Source organism: Sturnus vulgaris, chromosome 12, assembly GCF_052056855.1.
Source record: "Sturnus vulgaris isolate bStuVul1 chromosome 12, bStuVul1.hap1, whole genome shotgun sequence".
Lineage (NCBI taxonomy): Eukaryota > Metazoa > Chordata > Aves > Passeriformes > Sturnidae > Sturnus > Sturnus vulgaris.
In genome coordinates this window covers 12,642,027-12,663,866 of record NC_142254.1, presented here as the reverse complement: position 1 = coordinate 12,663,866, position 21,840 = coordinate 12,642,027, and the positions used below count along the sequence as shown (strand labels likewise).

Below are 21,840 nucleotides of genomic sequence, written 5' to 3'. Positions count from 1 at the left end.
TTCAAACACATGATCTCTTTTGTACATCATGGTACTATACAACTACATGGAGTGGATTGGTGTAATGTTCACCTTGTGCTTTATTCTGAGCATGTAAATGGGAAGGAATTTCTAATTCATGCCCTAGACTGTTTTACTCGAATTTGAATCAAGCTGGAGTTTCTTGTTTTTCACATCAAATAGAAAAAAAACTCCTGCAGTAGCAGAGTCTGCATACATACAATTGCTTCGGGACAGGAAACATTTTGTGGCTATCCAACTCAGGTCTTCATTTCCCTGCAATTTTGTATCTCTCAGGTGAAATTAACACAGATGCCATTCCACAGTACTTAAAACCCATCTGTAACTTATATACTACTGCCCTCTACTGCATATATACGTAACCATTAAAAACAAACATCACTATTTTTAGTAACCTATTGCATATTTCTTACATTTCCTGGGCTCATACTACATTCTGGTTTTGTCTAAAGGATGCTGATTTGGGAGCTAAATATTCCACTTCACTCATTTGTTGATCTGAATGACCACAAAGGACATTAGTCTTAAACCAAAGCAAACTATTAACCTAGACCTTTGGAGGAAAACCACAACTCCAGCAAGAGAAAAGTCAAAATCATTTCTCAAAGCTGCAATCCCATCATTTATGAAGTCACTTAAGATGGCACAGCAATAGCCTCAGACATTCTGCAGCTGTAATTCTGTTATTTGAAGGTTGCACAAGCCATGCTAACTCCAGTGTTCCATCCATACTCCAGCATTAGACCTCAGGTGTCTCTCTCATGGCTTTGCATCCCTCTGCCAGGCCTCTTATCATCCTGTCCTCCTCTTCCCTCAGCCTTCCCAGCAACAACTGGCACATGGCTTTAGTGCAGGACCTTCCCATATTACAGGGAGCTGGAAGAAGGTCACTTTCCCCTTTTTCCTGCAATCATATGGGGTCATGAACCTTGAGGCAGGCATGAACAAGATCTGTACTGGGACAAGATGTCCAAGCAGTGCATCTAGGGCACAGAGAGGAACAGCAGTCACTAACACTCAATTGGTATTACAGTCTTTATCATGTTAAAAAAACCCAGATGCTCACAAATTCACTGTCTAGCATTACAGTTTCTTCAGAGCCACAATACACTACTTCCAATTGGAAAAACATTGTTTTATACAACTACAAAACTCTATGGTCATCATGCATGAGTTTGTGGATCAGTTTGGAAATCAACAGTATAAAGGCAACTGCAGACATTTAAAACATTTCATGACTGAGGAACTAATTTCAAAATAATTACCTGAGCAGAATTAACAAGACATCCTGAGAACTTTTTTTAACACAAGACAAGCAAGTAAAAGGCAAGAAAAAGAATAGTCTCAATCCCACATCTCCATAAATTCAAGAACAATTAACAGTGAACTCCAAATGTACTAAAAGACAGTAGGTGCATTTGGGAGATTAAGCAAGAAGTAATTACTGTGAGAGACACCAAGCATCTTCAGGGAAGAAAAACAGCACCAAGTTTTCATTTCCTCTGAGAACTGAGACAGCACATTATTCACAACAGGAGACAGTCTGTATTAGATCAACTTTATTATATTATCAAATTTGACAATAAAATATTCAAAATCTATAGAACACATTCATACACAAGAACATATAAAATGCCAGGCCTCAGAATATGTTCTGTACAAAATACTGGTTAGTGTAGAGCAGCAAAGTCACTGCCAAACATTCCCTGAATTTAAGAGGGCCTTGAACACACTGTGCTCCAAGAACTACCTTAATACCAAACATTCCTTCCTTTGGTCTGCAAATCCTTTGCAATTATTGCTAGTTATTGAAGCTTTCTGTTTTTATACAGAATCACATAGTGACTCTGAACCTCTTCAGAAGTACTACAATGACAGCTGAAAGCTTCTTCAGCATTTTCTATACACATTGTCAAAAATAAGAAACACATTTGGTCCTCAAGACTAGTTTTGGTTTCTGAAAAGATTCTGGAAGAATAAAACTAAGTAAAAATTATGGAAAGAGACACATAATTAATGCTTTAGGTATAACAAAGATACATTAGTGAATTCAAACATTTCAGCTGTGCAGTGTGGCAAAGCACCTGAGTTAATCCTCTTATCAAAGTGCCACATTCTCCTTAAAGATTTTTTCCAGACCTCTGTCCTGACAAGAATCGAGACAGCTCAATGCTGTAACAGTAATGCTCAGTACAGTCCCTGCAGAGGAGCTGCTGCAGAGAGCAGCCACTCCTCACATGCAGAGTAAAATAATGCATCCACTTTTCAATGAGAACTGCATCCCAACATGCAAGAAACTGCAAATGAAAGGGCTGATGATCATTTGGTAGGGGAAAAAAAAAAAAATCCATAAAAACCCCACACTCTGGACATAAAACTACAGCCTGCAGATGCAGCACATCCAACCAAAAACACCAGAGGTGCTGTGCTTGCTGTCATACAGTACTCGGGACTCAGGTACACACATTGCTTTACTACAGCACAAAAAGGCTTTGTAGTGACAAACAACAGAACAAGCAAATAAAAACCTTGGAAAACCTTCAGCTTCATTTTACCACATCAAGTATCACAACTTAAAGGAGACACCCTAGGCCTTGTCTACTAATGGAAAAGTGGTTTAGAAATCTTTAGGCTAAAAGATACAGCCAACTAATCTCAGAAACACAGTATTAGGTTGCCAAAATTAGAAAAGAATAAGAGTTGTGCTTTTTTTTTCTTCTTTTGGGTCAAAGTGTATTTTAAAAGTACTAAAGATAAAAAGAGGAAAAATAATAAGCATTTTTTGAATCATGTATTTTGGAATTTCAAATTACAAAAAAAAACCCCTGCAGCTAAATTCTTGCTATGAGACTGAAAATGCTACTGATTAATGGGCAAGGATCCAAATGAATCTTGCAAACATTCTCCAGATCAGGTTAAGAGTTGTTTACCTACATTATTTCCTCATTTTTCAGCCCTCAAAGTCTATGTTGGTATCCTGCAACATAACCTCCAGCTCCACCCAATCCAATACAGGCATTCTCCTTCAGCAAGAAATACAGATTGTGATTAAATGTTTTCTGTAATTTATTCCAACAGCCATTTATTCAAAAATTGAGTCAGACCAAGGAAGAGCTTTATCATCTTCAAGCAGTCTTGGAACACAATCCTGAAGCTTATCCAGCTGACAAGCCCTGCATAAAATAGATCACTTGGCAAAAGGGCTTTTTTTTTTTTTTATTTCAACAATTAAACATTACAAAGACTGTGGGCAACTCAGTACTTACTCTGGAAAAGTCTAGGCAATATTACTGCTGGACTGTAGGGTCCTGGGCAAGTGAGGACAAGATTAACGATCTATTTTAAAAACCAGGAAAATGTCTACACTCCCTCAACATAAGCACTAGGAAAAAATGCAGAGGGGGAAATAAAGCTACATAAGGAAGTTAAAACCTAGTAAGATATTTTACTTGATGACTCCTGTTCAAATTGTTTTGAATTAATAAGAGACTTCTGAACTAAAACTAAGGCCTTAAAACTATGTTCTGGTTCTACAATAGCAAGAGTTCAAGCCCGTCCACATCTTATTGATATGTCCAAAGGCAAAAAACAATTTAGGCATGCTACCAAAAGAGTTACAACTTAAGCCTTTAGACAAATTCAGCTTCTTAAGTAATGAGTCCTTAATAATTTGATGAGTTTCTGAAACTCTTAAAATATTTTTCTTGGAGAACCTAGCATTTTGAAAGCATTCAAAGCTGTGTTTTCAGAAAACTAAGTGCAGTCTAACTGAGTGACTGGTTTTAAAGCAAGCAAGAGAATTTTTGAGTATAACTTTCTCCAACAGGACTTCTGTAATCAAGGTGGTAAATATGATGGCCTTTAGGCCAGCACTTCTGTGGAGGTCAGAGTTGAAATTGCTATTTTAACATTGAGTAGAACAACAGTGTGGGAAATTACAGAATTGCATGTTCAGCAATTTATAGAAACATTTAAGGAACCATGTGTCCCAACTTCTTGAAACGGCAAAAAAGAAGCTTGTAATCTACAGGAAATTACTTTTAGTCCTAAAGCAAAATATTTATTTTCAGTGGAATGCAATGTTGATCTAATCACTGCTTAGTCAGGTAACTGGATCAGAGCCAAAGTATTTGACTGAGAACAAGGTTTATACTCCATACAACATTATGCTGGCTTCCATTCCCCACTCCATTTCAATTTTCTTTGAATACTGCCCACCATCCATTATCATTTCCACTACAGGAGGTTGCTTTCCACCCAGAAATGTAATTCCATACCTTATAAATTCTTTGCCAGTATTCAATTAGCTTTGATTTATGTGCTACTCCACACTGCTACAGTTATTACAAGCACCAACCAGTTTAGCTTCATTCCCTCATTGAGAAACAAAGCACAGGCTGAGAATTCCTCAGACTCCAGACTGCACATGATCAGGGATTCTAGAAGTTGATGAGCAAACAATTTCTTCTTTTTAAAATAGCCCAGTAGGGCACCTAATAAAGAAGCTTCAAGTAAGTCACACATCTATCTTTTTTCCCCCTCAGGCTGTAATAAATAAAAGTCTGGATTACAACAATGGTAGCACAGTTCCAGGCAGACCTCTTCCCTATGTTACTTAGCAAATATGCACATTTACAAACTAATCCACTGGGAATTGTGGATCAGAATATGCAAGACCCTTTAAAAAGCTTGCTGAGTTTGCCAAATTGTTAATACCATTCCCCTGGGCAGCCAAAATTGCCATCCCTCCTAGCCTTCCACTCCATACCTGAAAAGACCACACAAAGGAACTCTGGGATCTATGACTCTATGTGGGCTGTGCAAGGGGCTGCACGATCTCCAAATGAAAATCTGTATGGCCATTAGACACAACACCAGAGGCACCAAAATGCATATTTGACAAAGTTTGCAGAATGTGAAAATACCATGAAGCATCATAAACACAAATCAGAGACAAATGATCATTTAGAACACCAAGCAACTTGAACACAACCTTTTAAAAAAGCAAAATAAATAATTCAAATATCTAAATATCAAGGGATTAAAAGGCATTTCCCCATATTTAAGGGAAGGCATCACAGGTGAGGAAAAGAACTACACTTGTTGAAAACATTCAACCCAAGGTTATGACAAATTAAAGAGCAGCTTTTTCACATAGGAGATAGTAGTATCATTGGACAGCATTTCAATGTGCTCGTTTCCTGGAAGCTCAAGCATCACCACTTGCTGTTTTTGCATGTTCACCCACCTTCTGCATTGCAAGGCACTCTGTAAGTTCACTGTACCATCCCCATCGCTGTAGAAAATCTTGGGTTCTTTGTCAGGGAAGCTCTCATAGTGGAAGGAGTCGGGGGTCTCCACGCCCGTGCCGTACAGGCAGTGGATGCGCACGCCGGGCGGGGCCATGTCGTACACCAGGTGCTCCGTGTCCTGCCTCATCAGCCAGCCATCCTCAAAGTTAATGTCCCTGTAGAACCTCCAGTAATCCCGGAGGGTGTAGTTAGCTGTGGGTGTGCTTACAAACACTTTGTCTGGAGGCCACGTGTAGTTGTAGGGGAGCATCCAATTTGTGGAAACTGCTGATCTCTGCTGGTCTCTGATCTTGAGTGAACTGATAACAGGGATTCTGTTGTTGTCACCTTAGGGAAAAAAGTGGAATTTCATTATCCATAAAGTACGACATCAATATTAATCAGCAGCAATTACCAGCACTCATGGTGATAACGTGACTAATAAGTTTGTTCCTCTGGCTTACAGTGACAATTTGAAAAGTTTTTCCTCATTTATGAGTGTCACTTAAATTAACTTCTGTAAAATGACTTTTAATAACTTCCAAAATTTAAATATGAGTTGATGGAATGACTGAAACAAATGGCTTAAACTAACACATGACTAAGTGATAACTTACATGCACTTTCCTGCATATTTTAACAATTGTTCTTCCATCTTCACAAAATCAAAAGCTGCTTAATAAATATAGTGATCACTTTAAAAAAACCCCTGAGACAGGCACGAGTTTACATTCCTTGTTTGTTTTCATTATCACAGTGGCTGTCACACATCGATTCTTTTGTCGACTGAACTTTGAATTTTATTTTCCATTATTAGATCCAGGTGGTTACAGCACATAGTGGTCCAGGTCAACCATGCCATAAAAATTGAAATGCTGCAACTGAAAGCACTATTCCTGAAAAATATACTCTGGTGTTACTGCAATTCCATGGGGTGGCACTATTGCTTCAGGAAGAAGACACAAAGCACGGTAATGCCATTTTTAGGAGGACTATATGGAGACACTGCTAGTCTAAAACAGATAAAGAAAACTCAAATGCACAGCAAGAATCACAAAGGTCCTGAAGAATGGGTCTCATGATACTGTGTGGTGTAACCAGCTCACTGTGCACTCTCACCACTAAGCTACTGAACACTGCTTGGCAGTTTCCAGCAAAGAAAGCCCAAGTTCTGAACTGAACAATGAAAGGAATGTGTACAAGATTTATTTCCACTAGAATAACCAAACACAGAACCCGCCTATCTCAGCCTTCTCTTACAGAACTCTTACAAATCCTTTACTTTTCTCGTAAGTAAAGAAGTACAGAATGGCCAACACCACAATTAAGTCAGCAGACACATCAGTCACAACAAAACATTAGGTGTAAGTAAGACACTTCTAACATTTCAAGCCTCCAACATGTTAAAAATAGAATAAAAATTGCTTTGTGTCTTTGCCCACTGTAGTGAGATCCAGCAAAGCTCATGTACAAGTAGCAGAAAGTATCACAAGTCTCCAGAAAACAATTTCACCCGTGTACTGTTTACCACTTGGCTAACACAGCTGTGGGTCTGACAAGAAGCTCCTGGCATCACATATTATAAAAACACGAATGGGAGCAGAAAGAATGCAATCATACAGTGCCTTGTCTTTCCTGCCGAAATGCAGTACTTTACTTTAAAACAACAATTCTTCAGCATACTAACCCTGATAACTTTAGAAACTCTTAAATAGACTAATGCAGTCCAAGGGCTGATGGTGGTGCTTTACTACAGATATTTGAGACAGAAACAGCCTAAAACTGTACATTCTGATACTATGTTTGCCCATGTAACTTTCCCAATTTCTGCTCAAAAAACATGGAAGTTTAGTACAACAGATACACAGATTAAAATGTCTGACTACATTTTAATAGAAATTTAGCTATTCATTATGCATTAGTAGAATTAGCCACTTTGAGATGCATTATAAAGCATACAAAAGGCAAGAAGCACAAAAGTTTAATCCAACAGATACGGGACTATGGAATTTTATATAATTGTGTCATTTTATGAGGGTGACATTAACATTGTTCACTTCTTGCCATTTCTGTAGCAAGCAAATATGTCAGACAAAGCCTGTGGAAAATGTGAAATCAATTTTTACAGTGGCATTTTAACAGCTTTAACAATATGTAAATTGGATGTTTGTATTGAGTCAAGTTTTCTAATTAGTAATGGAATAGTGCACTAGTGTTCAGAATCAAATGCCTTTGCTAAGCAAAGTATTCTTTGCTCTGTCCGTGCATGGTTGGCTCCTGCTGTGTGTTTTGCATTTTGATGAAGTCCAATTTTTGATGTCAGCTTTGATTAGGAAGAAGATAGTGGATATCCAAAGCTAACAAGTCAGAAACAAACCACAAAACCAAGCCGGAAACATCAAGGACGAAATGTCAAAGCACATGATGAGGTAAGCAAACATCTTCCATCAGTCATTTTCAGTTACTTAGTGAAGTACACTATGCTGCTTTATTCAGTTCTTTTGTTTTTCAGTCTCTGGCATATCCAGTGTGCTAAACCCAAGACTCAAAGATTCACTTTCCTAATCTGTAGAGTTATAACTGTCACCTGACATTTCCACTGTGGACACCGGTTCCCCACCATCTCTACGATTTCCTTTAATGTTAACCTCAAGCAGCTGCGTGATCTTTAATCAAAGGAAATTGCTGAATGCCCTGGAGTCCTTGGTAGCTTTGCAAAAAACAGAGCAATCAGGCCACTGGCAGAAGGGACAGAAAGAGAAGACATCAGGCTAAACAGCAGACAACACGACAATCTGCTGAAAAGAGGTCAGGAGAGGTCAAGAAGGGAGAAAGCCCCTGCTTACAGGATATGAGAAATCTCAGTCCACCCCCACAAATATGAAAGATAACTGTTGGATTGCAAGGCTTGCAACATCAAGTTGTCATCACTTACCAAAAAGAATTTTTCCCTTCATGGTACCTTAAACTCTCATCCTTCATTCTTACAGTCAACAGTCTTTTAAGTATTGTGCACTACACACAAAACTCAGGGCAAAGCCTCAAATTACCTACCTGAAGCCAGCACACGGAGAGTTTTAGCCACTCCTCCCCACGGAGCACCTAATGACACATAATCCTTGATGTACTTGTCTTTCCAATCCTGGGGCTGGTGGTTGAGGAAGTAGAGGGTGTACATATTCCCCATACTGTGGGCAATCAGGACAACAGGGCTTCCATATTGTTCATACAGCATCTCTATCATCTTGCGAAGTGCCACAAAATACTCTTCATTCTCATCTAAAAGATTACACAGTGAGAATTAATCATTGTGAATGAGCTGAGCTCTAAAAACAATAAGCTTTTAAGTAACCATGTTGAACTCTCTGTAGAATTAATAATGCAGACCTTAGAAATTCCAACATTAAATGGGAGGGGTAGGGGTTTTGTGTGCACATGCTTTGGGTGAAATGGGTTTTTTCTGTTGTTTTGTTCTGGTTTTAAGCAAGTTTTAAGTAGCAAGTTGTTTAAAGAAGGAAAAAAAAAAAAAAAAACCAAAACCAAACAACAAAACCACAACACTGAGCTTGCATTTGCATCTAGGAGTACCCGGCCCCAAAAACTAAACAAAGTTAGGTGAGAAGAGATTCAATACATTATTTTGTTAAAGTACAGTATATTACTTACTTGGTGCCTTTCTCCAGTCATAAGGTGCTCCTCTTACATCTTCATCACGTTTGTAGCCCCAATCTACTAAACTCTGCACCAACATATAAAAGTAACTTCCTGTAAATATCAGATAAGAGAGAAACAGAAGAGTAACAAGGTTAGTGTGAGAAGCAGCTGTCAGACACTACTGCAAAACAAAGTTCCAGAGGCATTATCTCTGACACCATATGTACACACTAAACCTGCAGTTTGCCTTGAACAATCTAGAATGCTGCACACATATTAAACGAGTTATGCAATCTGCCAAAATTGAGAGAATATCACTATTAAAACTTCTTACTAGTTGGCTGACCTCTCAAACATTTTGGCAGCCAAATGTAGTATACACAAAGTGGATAAATTTTACTCAGCAAAGGAAAGTTTACCCTTGAACTGCAACATAATAATTTGAGGGGTTTTCAGAGTCATAGCTTTTGTTTATTGCAAATTAATATCAGATAGGGTATAACAGCTGCCCTGGACTTCACCAACATTTATTCTTGGAAACAAATGCTTATCATGTACCCCAGGGCACAACTCTGGAAACTACCCCAAAACTATTTTTTATCTCTGGGGTAGTGAACACTGGGGTACTAAGACTTAAGTAACTGAACATAAAGGTCTAATAACAAAAAGGGAAACAGGTGCAGACTGAATATTGAAAGATGTTACTTACAACAAGGTTTGACACATAGGATTTAAGTATTATTAGGACTAAAGGCATCCAATAACAGTGTCACAACATTCTACTGGACATCAGAGCCATATTTAAGTTTTGAGCAAGTGGAGAATTTAATCATAGCCCTGTTCTAGTTATAAGAGTGACCTAGTGCAGATCATTAAGCACATCACTACCTTTAAATAACAGACCCATGTTATGCAGCATGTGAAGCACAGTGAATTACTGACTATTCAACTCGTCCAGTATCTACCACAGCAAACAACTCACAAAAGCTTATCAAACTCAGTGTTTGCTGAAACATGACTTCTACAAAAGTACCAAACAAAAATCCCTGCAAACACATTAATGCACAAATCTTTTGCAGCACAAATGAAATGATATAGTTACTCTGACACCAGAAAAATGCAAAGAGCCACACGTTGTGGTACCGTATCTCCCAATCCAATTAACCCATTCCAAAGGCCAAAGAACACCTTACTCAGAACTGTGCTTTTATTTCAGTTTTGCTTGTCAAGCTTCTGTCACAGAATTTTCTACCACACCCATCTCATTCTCAGAAAGCATCTGTCCTCAATATGCCTACTCAGATTTCATCAAACTTCGATTGAGACAAGAAGATCCCACGTTATTATTTAATGTTGTATCAAATCTATCAGGCCACACAACAAACAAAACAATACAATCCAAACTCTTAAAAGCCAAGTGAGCTCACAGAACTGTAATTTGAAAACACATTTCAGAAGCTTGTTGCATAAAGACAAGCTAGACAAACCCTCCAAGTGACAAAGCACTCCAGACACAGCTTGTACATACCAACGCTCCTTTTACTTGGGTCAAGAAATTCCAAGGAAAACGTCTGCCCAAATCCTGGGACTCTGATATCCACTCCATCTGGTGGCTCTGTAATCTTACTTGTTCGATTGTATACCAGTCTGGGGAGGAGGGGAAGAAAAACAATGAAAAAAACCCATGAAACATGTTTTATTGCCACATGACAACCCTCAACTACACTGGGTCTTACATTCTGAGTGCAGTACAAGAACTTTAAGTGCTGTTACTCAGAAGGAGGAAAAAACCCAACCCAAGCAGACATGATCAGAGTACTCTCATGGCTAAGAGTTTATACAGTGCAAACAATTACTTTAATTACTTTAATGTTTTATGTGCAGAACCTAAGACGTTTTGTCTCTATAAAAGTGAGGATGTGGAAGTGTGACTGAACTTCATCTTTAAAATACAAGCTACTTTATACAGTTCTGTACCATTTGACTTTGCATCAAGCCAAAACATGGCAAAAACTTATAAAGAGCATAGGAAGGTGGCAGTAGGACATAAAATACCTATTATATCAGACATCCAAAATATTAACCTACCTAAAAATAATGAATTTCTATTTAACTAGAAACTCCCATACCAGCATAAGGCAACACTTTATTTCCTGATTAATAACAACTGGCACCTCAAGAAACATATTGAGGTATTGAGTGATGTGTAAATACTTTTCAAATCAACTTAGGATGTGAAGAATCTGGAGCACTGAATCAGGAGTTTATTTCTTTAATCATCCCTATTATTATAGTTGAGGTTTGGTTTGTTTTTAGTACCATATCAATACAATTGCCACTTCTGAATGCAAGTTTTTGCCCCTAGATAGAACCTAAGAATCTAAACTGATGCACAAATCTCTTAACAAAAATCTCTCTAATCCATAAGGCATAGGGCAAGACAAAGCAGACTGCTTTACAACAGCTCAGTACATTCAAAAAAAAAAGCAACATGCCAAGACAATAGCTTTTAATTGCACCAGCTAATTATTTCTTGTTTCCATACATATATTTATGTTATTTTTACAGGAACACTAATAAAGCAGATTGAATTATGAAATAGCATGAAAGCTTTAAATTAGGCAATTTTTAAAACCAAAATATTTCAGGTGGAACTTCCTGTGCATCAGTTTCTGCCCATTTCCTCTTGTCCTATTGCTTGGCAAAAAAAAAAAAAAAAAAAAACAAAAAAAACCAGAAAACCCCATCCTTGAGATAAGGCCACAGAGGCGTCTAACAAGTGCTCAAACCTACACTGAGGTAGAAGAAAAAGTGGAAGAAACTAAGAGAGCCTCTGCTCCTCATCAGCAATTCCAGCTACCTCAGATGCAACAGAGCCACATCTTCAGATCTACCCTGTCAGCCTACCCAGCAGAATTCCAAGTTATTCCTCTCACTCTCGTTCCTTGAATAAGAAAAGGAATTTAAAGGCAGCCGTTCTGCATGTCAGCCTAAGGAAAGGATGTAACTGCAAAAAGCAACATTTCTGATCTTACCTGATATTATCAATCCAGCAGTCAATGATGACAGGCAGAAGCAATTCTAGATTCAGCCAGAGTGTAAAATAACTGTCTGTCTTCTTAGAGCAGAGATAGTGCACCACTGATGGCTTATCTAACTTTGCTTCCAACTGATTACCTAAGTCCCCCGGAACTGAAACGTATAAAAAGGAGAGAGAGAGAGATATAAAAAGAAGACAGTTAATTAAAGAATATAACGTTTTCTTTTGTATTATACACAGCTAAATACTGTAGCCCTTGTATACATTATCACTGCATCCAGAGACACCATCAGGTTTTGTAATTGGAGGAAAAAAAAAACTACACAAGAACAAGGTACTACATATACATTTTCCACTGAAATGATTTATAACTTTTCAAAGCTCATTAGCTCAGAAACCAACATGTAGAATAATCTGGATGAACAGCTCCTAACTTCAAAGAGCAGACTATACAGGAGCATGTAAAAAAAAAAAAAAAAAAAAAAAAAAAAAAGACTGTCTCAGACATTACCAAACCTACGTGTCTTCAAGTATGAACTAAATCTTTCTGAAAGAACTTTTTTTTTCAGAGCATCACAACTGCACAACCTTGTTCTCGTTAAACAGTTGCCTGCAAACTATCACTTTGACATTAGAAATATAAAAAGTAAAAGATCTATTTATATTATTTATCTTCCCTTCTTCACATAAGACCAGACTTTTACAACGCAAGACATAGTTGGCTAACAATGTTGAAATGCAGTTTCCTATTTTTACATTCAGGTTTTGACAACAGCTTTACTTTTTTTTCCTTTTGGAAATCTTATATCAGTAAGACTTGGAGGAAAAAGTCTTGAGTATTTGCACCTTCTTAAGGCATATACTAAATGCCAGTATTCCTTCAACTAAGGTTTATTCTTCATTACTTTTTAAACCTTAGATGGAAATGGGAATATTTTCCCGAATTAGTCTTAACCAAACACTAACAAGTTTTAGCATCAAGTTTTCAGAGAAACTTTTTATGTTCTGTTACCTTTAGTCATTTTTTCCTTGAGAACCAGAAAGGTAAAAGCTTTCCAGTAACTGGAAAGTTTTCCTGTGTTAGAAAAATTTAGAAGTTAGGCACTTCTTAAGGGTTCCCTCCATTCCTTTCAGGTCCACAAAGCCCCCTTTTTAGGGTGTGCTTGTCAATGTTTAGTTTTGAGGATTTTTAATGCAGGTCTACTCATACATTTGTTCCCTCCTATCCCCCAGTAAACTCTGTAATCAAAACAGTTCAAGTTCTATAATACACTGATACTACGCAATGGTTTAAGGAAAGAGACAATATCTTTTAGCAGAATGCCTAATTTAACTGCAAAACCAGATGTGCTTTTAGAAAAAAACTTACTGCAGAACTGAAAAAGGTCAAAACTTCAGATAACCACACTCTTGCAAGCTCCAACCACTGCAGGTTATGTCCCACCATGAGATGTACCTCAGGATTTATTTATTAATTAGCTCTACTTTCTCATTAGGTTTTTAGGGGCTTTATTTTTGTCACCTTCAGTGAAATGTTAAAAGGCCCAGTAGCTGACCATGGTTTATTTTAGGTCATATTTCAAGGACTCTGATATACTGGAAAGCATAGTAAGAGAGATTACAGCATTGCATCACACCCTAGAAAGAGTTTACTGAAGTTCAGTCTTGTAACCTCACAAAATCCTACTTAGTAATTGCCTAGAAAACTAAGGCAACAACTTGTTCCAGTCTCGTGCTTCTGCTGTATCAGTGCTTTTAATTGGAAAAGGAACAGAATGTAATTCTATTTATATCAATCTTCCATGACTGGCCAGTTTCAGCAGCAGGCCTGCCAAGGACAGAACAGGTTGATTTTGTCTTCAGTTTCAATGCAAAACAAAGAAGAGTGACATTTTGTTCTAGCCTAGAATCTCACTTCCTTGGGTAAAAAATAAAAAGTTCTTCCAGCAAAGAAACCCTTCAAAGACTTAGACAAACACCTGGGGTATTAGAGTTTGGAGAACTTGCTGAGTTTTCCAAACTGCACTCGATCAATCACAAGCACTCCTGCTCAGAGTAGGGAAAACTCACAGCTGAAGAAGTTTCAGATTATAGTCAAGATACATCTATCAACAAAAGCACTGAAAAAGCTGGAAACTGCACAACGGCTCACTTGGACTTAATGGAACGATCTTAGATTAACTGCAACATTCATTTAGTTAAGATATTTTATCTTCAAGCTTCTGGAGGATAGAGGCTGTGATCCTGTGTCCAATTCAGGACTGATTTTTACTCAAGGGATGATAAGGGACAAGATGAAAAATGACAATTTTTTCAATTCTAAACAAAAGATGAGGGACAAGCTCTACCTGTGCAAAGATAAAAACTGGAGTTAAAAAATAAATGCTCATGCACAAGTATGATGCCTGTTTATTTGTAAAGCAGGGATTAACAAAAATGGTTTTGCCATGTTTACATTTCCATACTAACAGTGAAGCTGCTAAACACTATAATTCACACCTTGGGGCTTTTTTATTTTCTAAAGCATACTCTGCAAACTGAAGATGGTTCATGACGAACCTATAGGAAACAAAACACAAGTTTTGGTTTTTGAGATTATGGAAAAAACATGCAATATCTTCAGTCCTCAACCCACCCAGTTTAACAGTGTTAATGATTTACATTTTGGCCGGAGAATTACTTAGTGGTTTTTTTATAAGTAACAGGTTAAAAAAATATCACACTAAAGATTAATTCTGTAGGTTCAGGATGTAGCTTTCCAAATTTTCTATGGTGGAATTTGAAAGCGTTAGAAAAAAACATCTTTCCCTTTGCTTTCAGGCCATACAGAGGATGTACTTGCAGGCAGAGTAACCTGTATGCAATTTTTCTCCTCATCGTCTCATCTACCAATATCTGCGGTTTCTAAGCCTTTTTGCTGGAAATATTCAAGAGAGTTCATACTTTTTAAAGCCTGCAGACTGACCTCAAAATAACTTGTTTGTGAAGTTCTGCAAAATACATCAGCACTAGTTAAGACCGGATGTCCAAGACAAGATCTTCAGCAGTACCCTGCTTCCCCAATTTGCAGCTGTGTAATTCCTCTGTTGATTTCAGAACTGCAACATTTGGAAAAATTAGACTTCTTATTCAGCAGAAAAATGTGTTTCCATAAGATTTTGTGTTCTATCAGTTCTAGCACATCCTCCTTTTTCACAAGGATACTAATCCAAACAAAACTCATTCTAATACATCAGTAAGTCAAATTCACTTTCAATATTTATAGTATCCTTGGCTAATTTTTTGGTCTCAAAATTTTTGGTCTCAATTTTTGCCTTGAGAAAACTAGTAGATCTCTCTCTGGGATGTGTTTTTATATGACTAAACTGTATGGAAAAGCAAATTTAGAAATATCATTAGAGTTTAAGAGAAGTAACAAACCGTGAATTGCAGCAATTAGCTTTAGGAAACCTTCCTATTCCTGCCTATCACTATCCTTAAATCTTAATGACAGATTCACAGTTCCCACCAAGAGACAATAAGCAAATTGCACCTTAAAAGTGACTTGCCTTAAGACTTCTCATAACAAAGAAAAAAGATCGTTCAACAAGTGTCCAAATATGAGGATCCCAAGAAAAAAAAAGTACCTATTTAATAACAGGGTGAGGAGCCAAGGTATTTTTTATGTGGGGAAAAAAAAAGGCCAGCAGTTGGTACTTTTTTACTGCTTTTATCTGAAATGCAAATACCTTTGGGTATTTATCAACTATCGTAACATTTTAACCAGTATTATTTCCTCAAATAACTGTTGTCTTTTTGGTTCTATAAATTAGTCTTCCTTCAAAATGAGACAATTTTCCAGGAAAATTAATTTTAAACTCTTACTACAAGCCTCTGAGAAGAATGTCTTGAAGTAGCTCATAGACTCCCTGGACTGCAACAGAAAAGGCCTTGTTTAAAATTAGGAACAAGAAAGCAAACAACGTCTCACATGATACTTCCAGATACCTCGGATCACATGAGGCATAAACATTTAAATCACTCCTGACATCTAGCCAGCTGACCATACAAACATACACAGCTCAACACCAGTCAGCAGGAATTCACAGGCAAAGCTCTTTTGCATGTAAATCAATTATTAACAAACTTCATTTAGGTGTCTTTCTAGAAAACTTTAGCCAAGTACCTAACAAATTGTTTGCAGAAGGTATCAGAACATTGATATAGTTATTGTGTTGAGTCAGCTCTAAAAGGTAAAGAGTTCAGTGCATCTGACACTGATCTTATAAGGATGGGTTATCAGCTCCAGAAGTGTCTAAGACACGAGATAGTATGCAGTGATTATATGAGAGAATGAAGGAGAAAGAATAGCCACAAAAATTACTTGACATGAGCATTAAAGACAAGCCTGTTGAACATCACCAAACTGGTAAGAGAAGTGCAAAAAATTATAGTTCATCTAAATATAAAGCAAATATGCAGAAGTAAATGCACAGAACATACGTAATGCACATTTTTAGTAGAACAGAAGCATTCAGTGGATTATTTTGGTTCTTAAAGCAGATTTTCCTGTATGATTACATCATCCTGGCTAAACTGAACACACTTCTAAAAAGGCATAAAAGCAAGTCAGCATCATAATTAGTTTCCTTTTCCCCCAAAACACTTGGGAAAGGAATCAGAGACAATCACCTTAGGTTTCAATGAGCATTGTGCTTTATATCAGGCCTTCAAGCAGGCTCTGCAAGTAAGGTTTTGACTCTCACCTGTTTCTTCTTCTCTGATATCACTATTACATTAATACACCTCAATGCTTTTTTATTTAAACCTCAGAAAACTGAGCAATTACACTGCAGTATTTTGCTGTCAGTTACTACTCGTGGCAGTCTGGTCCCTGGTGTGGCTCCCTTGGTATGAACGAACATGAGCTCCAGGTATAGCAGCTCCTGCTATTAAGGCACCTTGAGCATGCACAGACCAGGTTAAAAAACAACTTAATCCAAGTGGTGTGGTACCACTCTCCATGTTCTTTGTGCCAGCTCCTCCATTAAAGTAATTCAACTACAAAATTAATAACTTCTTCCTCACCAGGTTATTTCCTCGTGCTTTAGCAAGACAAGGGGCTCCACAAAGTGGCCAACAAACAGGTACAAGGAAAGCTGGGTGAGCACTAATGAGCTGCTAGACTGGCACAGCTCTTCCACAGAGCCACCTTTCACCTGAGCCAGCTGGGGACTCCCCAAATCTCAGAGCTGTTGCCATCACAGCTATGGCCAAGAGTTCCAAGGGTGTATTCATGCAGCTCAGCTGTTATCAGATGTGAGATTCCTCAAACAGCAGTTTTGTCAGTACCTGGGCAGCACAACAGAAGTTACCCATATATGAGCAACACTTCATATTTTGCAAGATTCTGCTCTAGTTTCCCCTCTGTTAATTGGGTAAGCACAGAGTGCAACTGCAAAGTGGGGTCATTACACAAAAGGTTTGAGTGCAAGCTACACTGGGTCTTGTGACCATCCCTGGTCCAAAACATTTCTGAAGTGATCACTATGTTGACAACATTCCTTTAAACAGCACTTCTTTCTTTATTCCTTAAGATCAGGTGGCCATCTTGCCATGCACAGAGTACGACCAAACTTAACTTCCCTTTCTACTAAGGTGTGTTCACCTCCAAACAGATCAAAAATGAGTGTTTTGATCATGAGAACCTGTTTATTATAAGAAAAATTTATTTAAAAACTGAACTTGCACAAAAAATTAGAAGTCTAGATGCCAGTCTGATAAATCAGGGAGATTAACTCTGTATTCCCACCTGGTATCTGCTCCAAATCCATCTCAAGTTTGTATAATGCAGCCCTACACCTCTCAAACTTTTTCATTTGTGTATCCAGGTGATGTGAGTTTTTCTCCCTTCCTCCAAACACCTGTGATAAGCCAGCACTTAGAATGCTCCCCTAAATGATTCTTCTAAGCCCTTCCATCATCCTCATCACAGTAATTCCTAAAAAGCTTATTTTAACATGTCACATATGCAAGAAGGATGAGGACTGGGGAGCAAAAAATCAAGCAAATTTTAAAATGCAGAGACTGACTGGAACACCAAGAGATTCAAGTTCTGCATCATTTGCTGCTAATTCACTATAATAGCAAGAAAGTCTCCTGTAAAGCACACTGGATGAATGTGTGCTCAGCATACAGTATTTACTGGAATGTCTCTTAAGGAAATGTAGGTCAGCCACAGTTCTTAAAATCATCCTTAGGGAACATATATACTTACAGTAGATCCATCAGTAGTAAATTCACACTTCTACAACCAGTAACCCCTTCTCTCAATGGCTTTTAAATCTTTGATTCCTTCCCACATAGAGTTCAATATTGGATCAGCAACTAAAATATCTCTGTCATCAAGAAGCTTGCACTGGAGCAAGTCCAAGGCCTATTGCTACATCCCAGCTCCACAGAGTGGAAAGATGGCATAAAAGATTGTTTCTAGCCTCCCCAGACAGAATTCAAAGAATTTTTCCTGATTCAACTCCTGCCTCTTAGGACATCCTTCTGCAGTTTCTACTTCCAAACCCGCAGCCTATCAGTCAGTTCCGCAGCCTTTTAGGAACTGTGGATTTGTACACAATGTTCCCTGAGATAACAAGAACATTTTTTTAAATGCTGTTTTAGAGTTTGCCCTTCTAAGTCAGAAGTTTGTAACAATAGTAAGAAAGTCACCATCAGAGCCTAAATTATTATCAAGAAACGGAGCTTGAACTGAACAACATACCACTGATAATCCTTTTCCTCGTATTTTTCCCATCTTCTTAGTTTTTCTTCCCCTGTGACCATCAAGGTTTATCAATAATAAGAACATGCAGCATGCTGAATATATTCACAGGACTGGCTACTGACATTATCGTCACCAAATGCACTTGCTGTCTTGGAATGCTTAAGAACTACAGTTTCAGTAGACAAGTTATTAAACATTTAAAATTTATTTATATCTTTTTAACATTAGATACAAAAGGAAACTAACAATTATTACTTTTTAACTATTATACTAATATTTTCTGCATATTCATTACAAACGATATTGTGTTAACAGGTGAAACCACAGGCCAGCAGCAAAGACTTGTTCTTCATGCTATATGATGAAATAAGCCCATTTTTCTTTAAATTTTGTAATTTAACTGCTGGAACACCCAATCACTCCTCTTTCCACATCTGAGTCCAACCTCTTCCACCAAAGGTTCATAGAGAGGAAAGACCTAAGCAGGGATGCTCCGGAGTTACTTAATGAGCTCGAAGCATATTAAAGTGAGCCCTGTCCGTCCCCCGCCCACTGCCAGGCCAAGGCAGCCCCAGCCGGGACCTCCGGCGGCTGTGCCGGGCCGGGCCAGGCCAGGCCAAGCTGCCGGGGCGGCTGCGGAGCCGCGGCTCGGTGCGGGCTCTGCGGCCCCCGGTGCCGGCGGAGCCCGGGCACTGCCAGCAGCGGGCGGGGCGCGCTCTCCGCGGCCGTGCCGAGCCCGCTGCGCCCCGAGCCCCCTGCGCCGCCCCGCCGGGGCTGGGTAACGGGGCCGGCGGGCTCAGCTCAGCCGAGCCCGGCCCCGCAGCACCTGCCCCGCCGCCCCCCGGCTCTTACCCAGCACCACGGGCGGCCCCGCGGGCCGGCGGCGCGGCGAGCTCCCGCCGCCGGGGCACAGCAGCAGCAGTAGCAGGAGGCTGAGGAAGGAGCTCCGCGTGGAGCACGGGAGGAGCCTGGCGCCAACCGGCAGGAACATCGCCCCTACGCATAACCCCGGGGCCAGGAGCTACCACCGCTGCGCCGGGGCTGCCGCGGCCCGGCCGGAGTGCGGCCCCGCCGCCCGGCACGGCCAGAAAAGGGCACGGCCAGAAAAGAGCCCGCCCGCCCGGCCGGGCCCGCCCCTGCCGCGTCACCGCCGAGCGCGGAGGGCCCGGGCGGCCGCGGATCGGCCCCGGCTGTGGGGGCTCGATGCACCCCCAGAAAGCGCTGTCAGTGTGGCGGCCCCGGCTGTGGGGGCTCGATCCCTGCCCAAAGCCCTGTCAGTGTGGCGGTCCCGGCTGTGGGGGCTCGATCCCTGCCCAAAGCCCTGTCAGTGTGACGGCCCCGGCTATGGGATGTCGATCCTGCCCAAAGCCCTGTCAGTGTGGCCGTACCGGCTGTGGAATGTCCATCTCTGCCCAAAGCTGTGTCAGTGTGACACAGCTGGCTGCCCCAGACGGGTTAGGGACACTGCCCCTCGTTGTGCTGCGGCCGGCAGAACGCTCTGAGGAGGGAGACATGCTGAGTGAGGAGGGCGTTTTTCTCTCAATACGTCTACAGTTGTGTGGTCGAGATAAATTCTAACAGAAAAAAAATGGGCCTTTGCTGCAAAACATGTCTAAAACTAAGTAGCGCATAAGGGCGTGGTCAGAGTGATTGAACGGAGAGCCAAAGTACTTGGAGGAGCCGGGAATTTTTGTATTACACGGTCAAAGGACTGGGCATCTGATAGAGACGCTCATCGGCATACCTGCACTTCAGGCAACACCCAACTAATGTGACAGCTAACTGGTAACAGAGGATCCCTGAGATCAGGTGTTTGGCAATACTGAGAGGAAAAAAAATCATTAGACCTTTATATATGTAACAAGAACAGGCGGTCCTATAATTACAGTAATTTGGAACCAGAAGTGTTTTAAGCCTTTGTGCTTCAGCAATACCAGTTAGTAGGAGTTACGTGCTCTGTTTGGTGTACAGGTCATTTGGTGGGTGTCTGCCTGTGGAGAGGAACAAGGAAGAGTATCCACAGAGGCAGAAATTAAACAGAAAAAAATGGTACTTGCAACCAGTGTAATCACAGCTCTTGATCAGTAATTATTGTGCTGATGAGCTGCACAAGGTTTCCTTGATTCAGTCATATATCTACTCCTGCTGTGGAAACACTTTCTGAGCCAGATGTTAGCAATTCATGCTCAGGATAAAGCTATTTCTGAAAAGATTATTTTGCAGCAGGAGCACTGCACTGTCTACTTCACAGCTTCCTACATTCCCCAGTGGGTCTACTAATTTTCAGAAATATTCCTGCCTTAGGTGGTTAATACACGAGCGTGAACAATATCACAAGTGAAGATGTGAGTGAAAGACAAGTAAAACTTCAGGCCTCACTGAACTAAGTATTCAACAACTTCTGTAATTCCTGAAGAGAGATCTGTCAGAGACTGTGGGTGAAGGCAGAATGTGGTATCATATACACAGCCTACTGAGAGGAGTTTAGAAAAATTGTGTTGTCTTGACATTGACATGGAAGGAGAAGGATATATCTTCCTCCTTAAATAACAAGAAAAAGCAACAAATCATTCAAGGAAGGTCTAAATCTAGACTTGCCTTTTTCTAGGCAGCAGCCACACCTTGTATGTTTACAGCCAACAAACCCGAAGACAGGTGCTTAGTCACCATACAAGTGTTGACATGAAATAACCTCCTACTAAAACAAACTACAGGGTGTGCAAGTATGACTGACTAAAACTGCTTGCAACAGGGAACCCAGTGTACGAATTAAAAGCTACAAAATGCAACAGAAAACCTTATGGGAGTGTAAAACACTGTTTAGAAGAATGACTGTGTCTGAAATCAGTTTTCTCTCTTTCTCAAAAGCCCCAAAATGCACTTGTCCAAATAGCCTGGCAGGGATCACTTGTGCTATGACAGGAGGCTCAAGGAATGACACCTGTCAAGTCCTTTACATATTGTGGGTTCCCTTGCAGGGCATTAAAGCATCATCTTGGGACAGATTTTCTGTGCCTGGCTGTAGGCCTCTAAGAGCACAGGCCTTTAGGGCTCCATGTACACTTCGCATTTGTCAC

General features: G+C 39.8%; 1 protein-coding gene across 1 annotated transcript; it reads right to left on the bottom strand.

Annotated features, from left to right (window-relative positions):
* Positions 1 to 1,565: 1,565 nt before the first annotated feature.
* On the bottom strand, positions 1,566 to 19,868 carry PLA2G15 (phospholipase A2 group XV). Its single transcript, XM_014880827.2, has 6 exons — positions 19,616 to 19,868; positions 12,002 to 12,158; positions 10,495 to 10,613; positions 8,979 to 9,077; positions 8,367 to 8,591; positions 1,566 to 5,660 (listed from the first exon to the last, which is right to left on the bottom strand). Exons 1-6 carry the CDS (start codon positions 19,752 to 19,754, stop codon positions 5,146 to 5,148), a joined length of 1,254 nt encoding a protein of 417 aa, XP_014736313.1. The 5' UTR covers positions 19,755 to 19,868; the 3' UTR covers positions 1,566 to 5,145.
* Between the last annotated feature and the right edge of the window lie 1,972 nt (positions 19,869 to 21,840).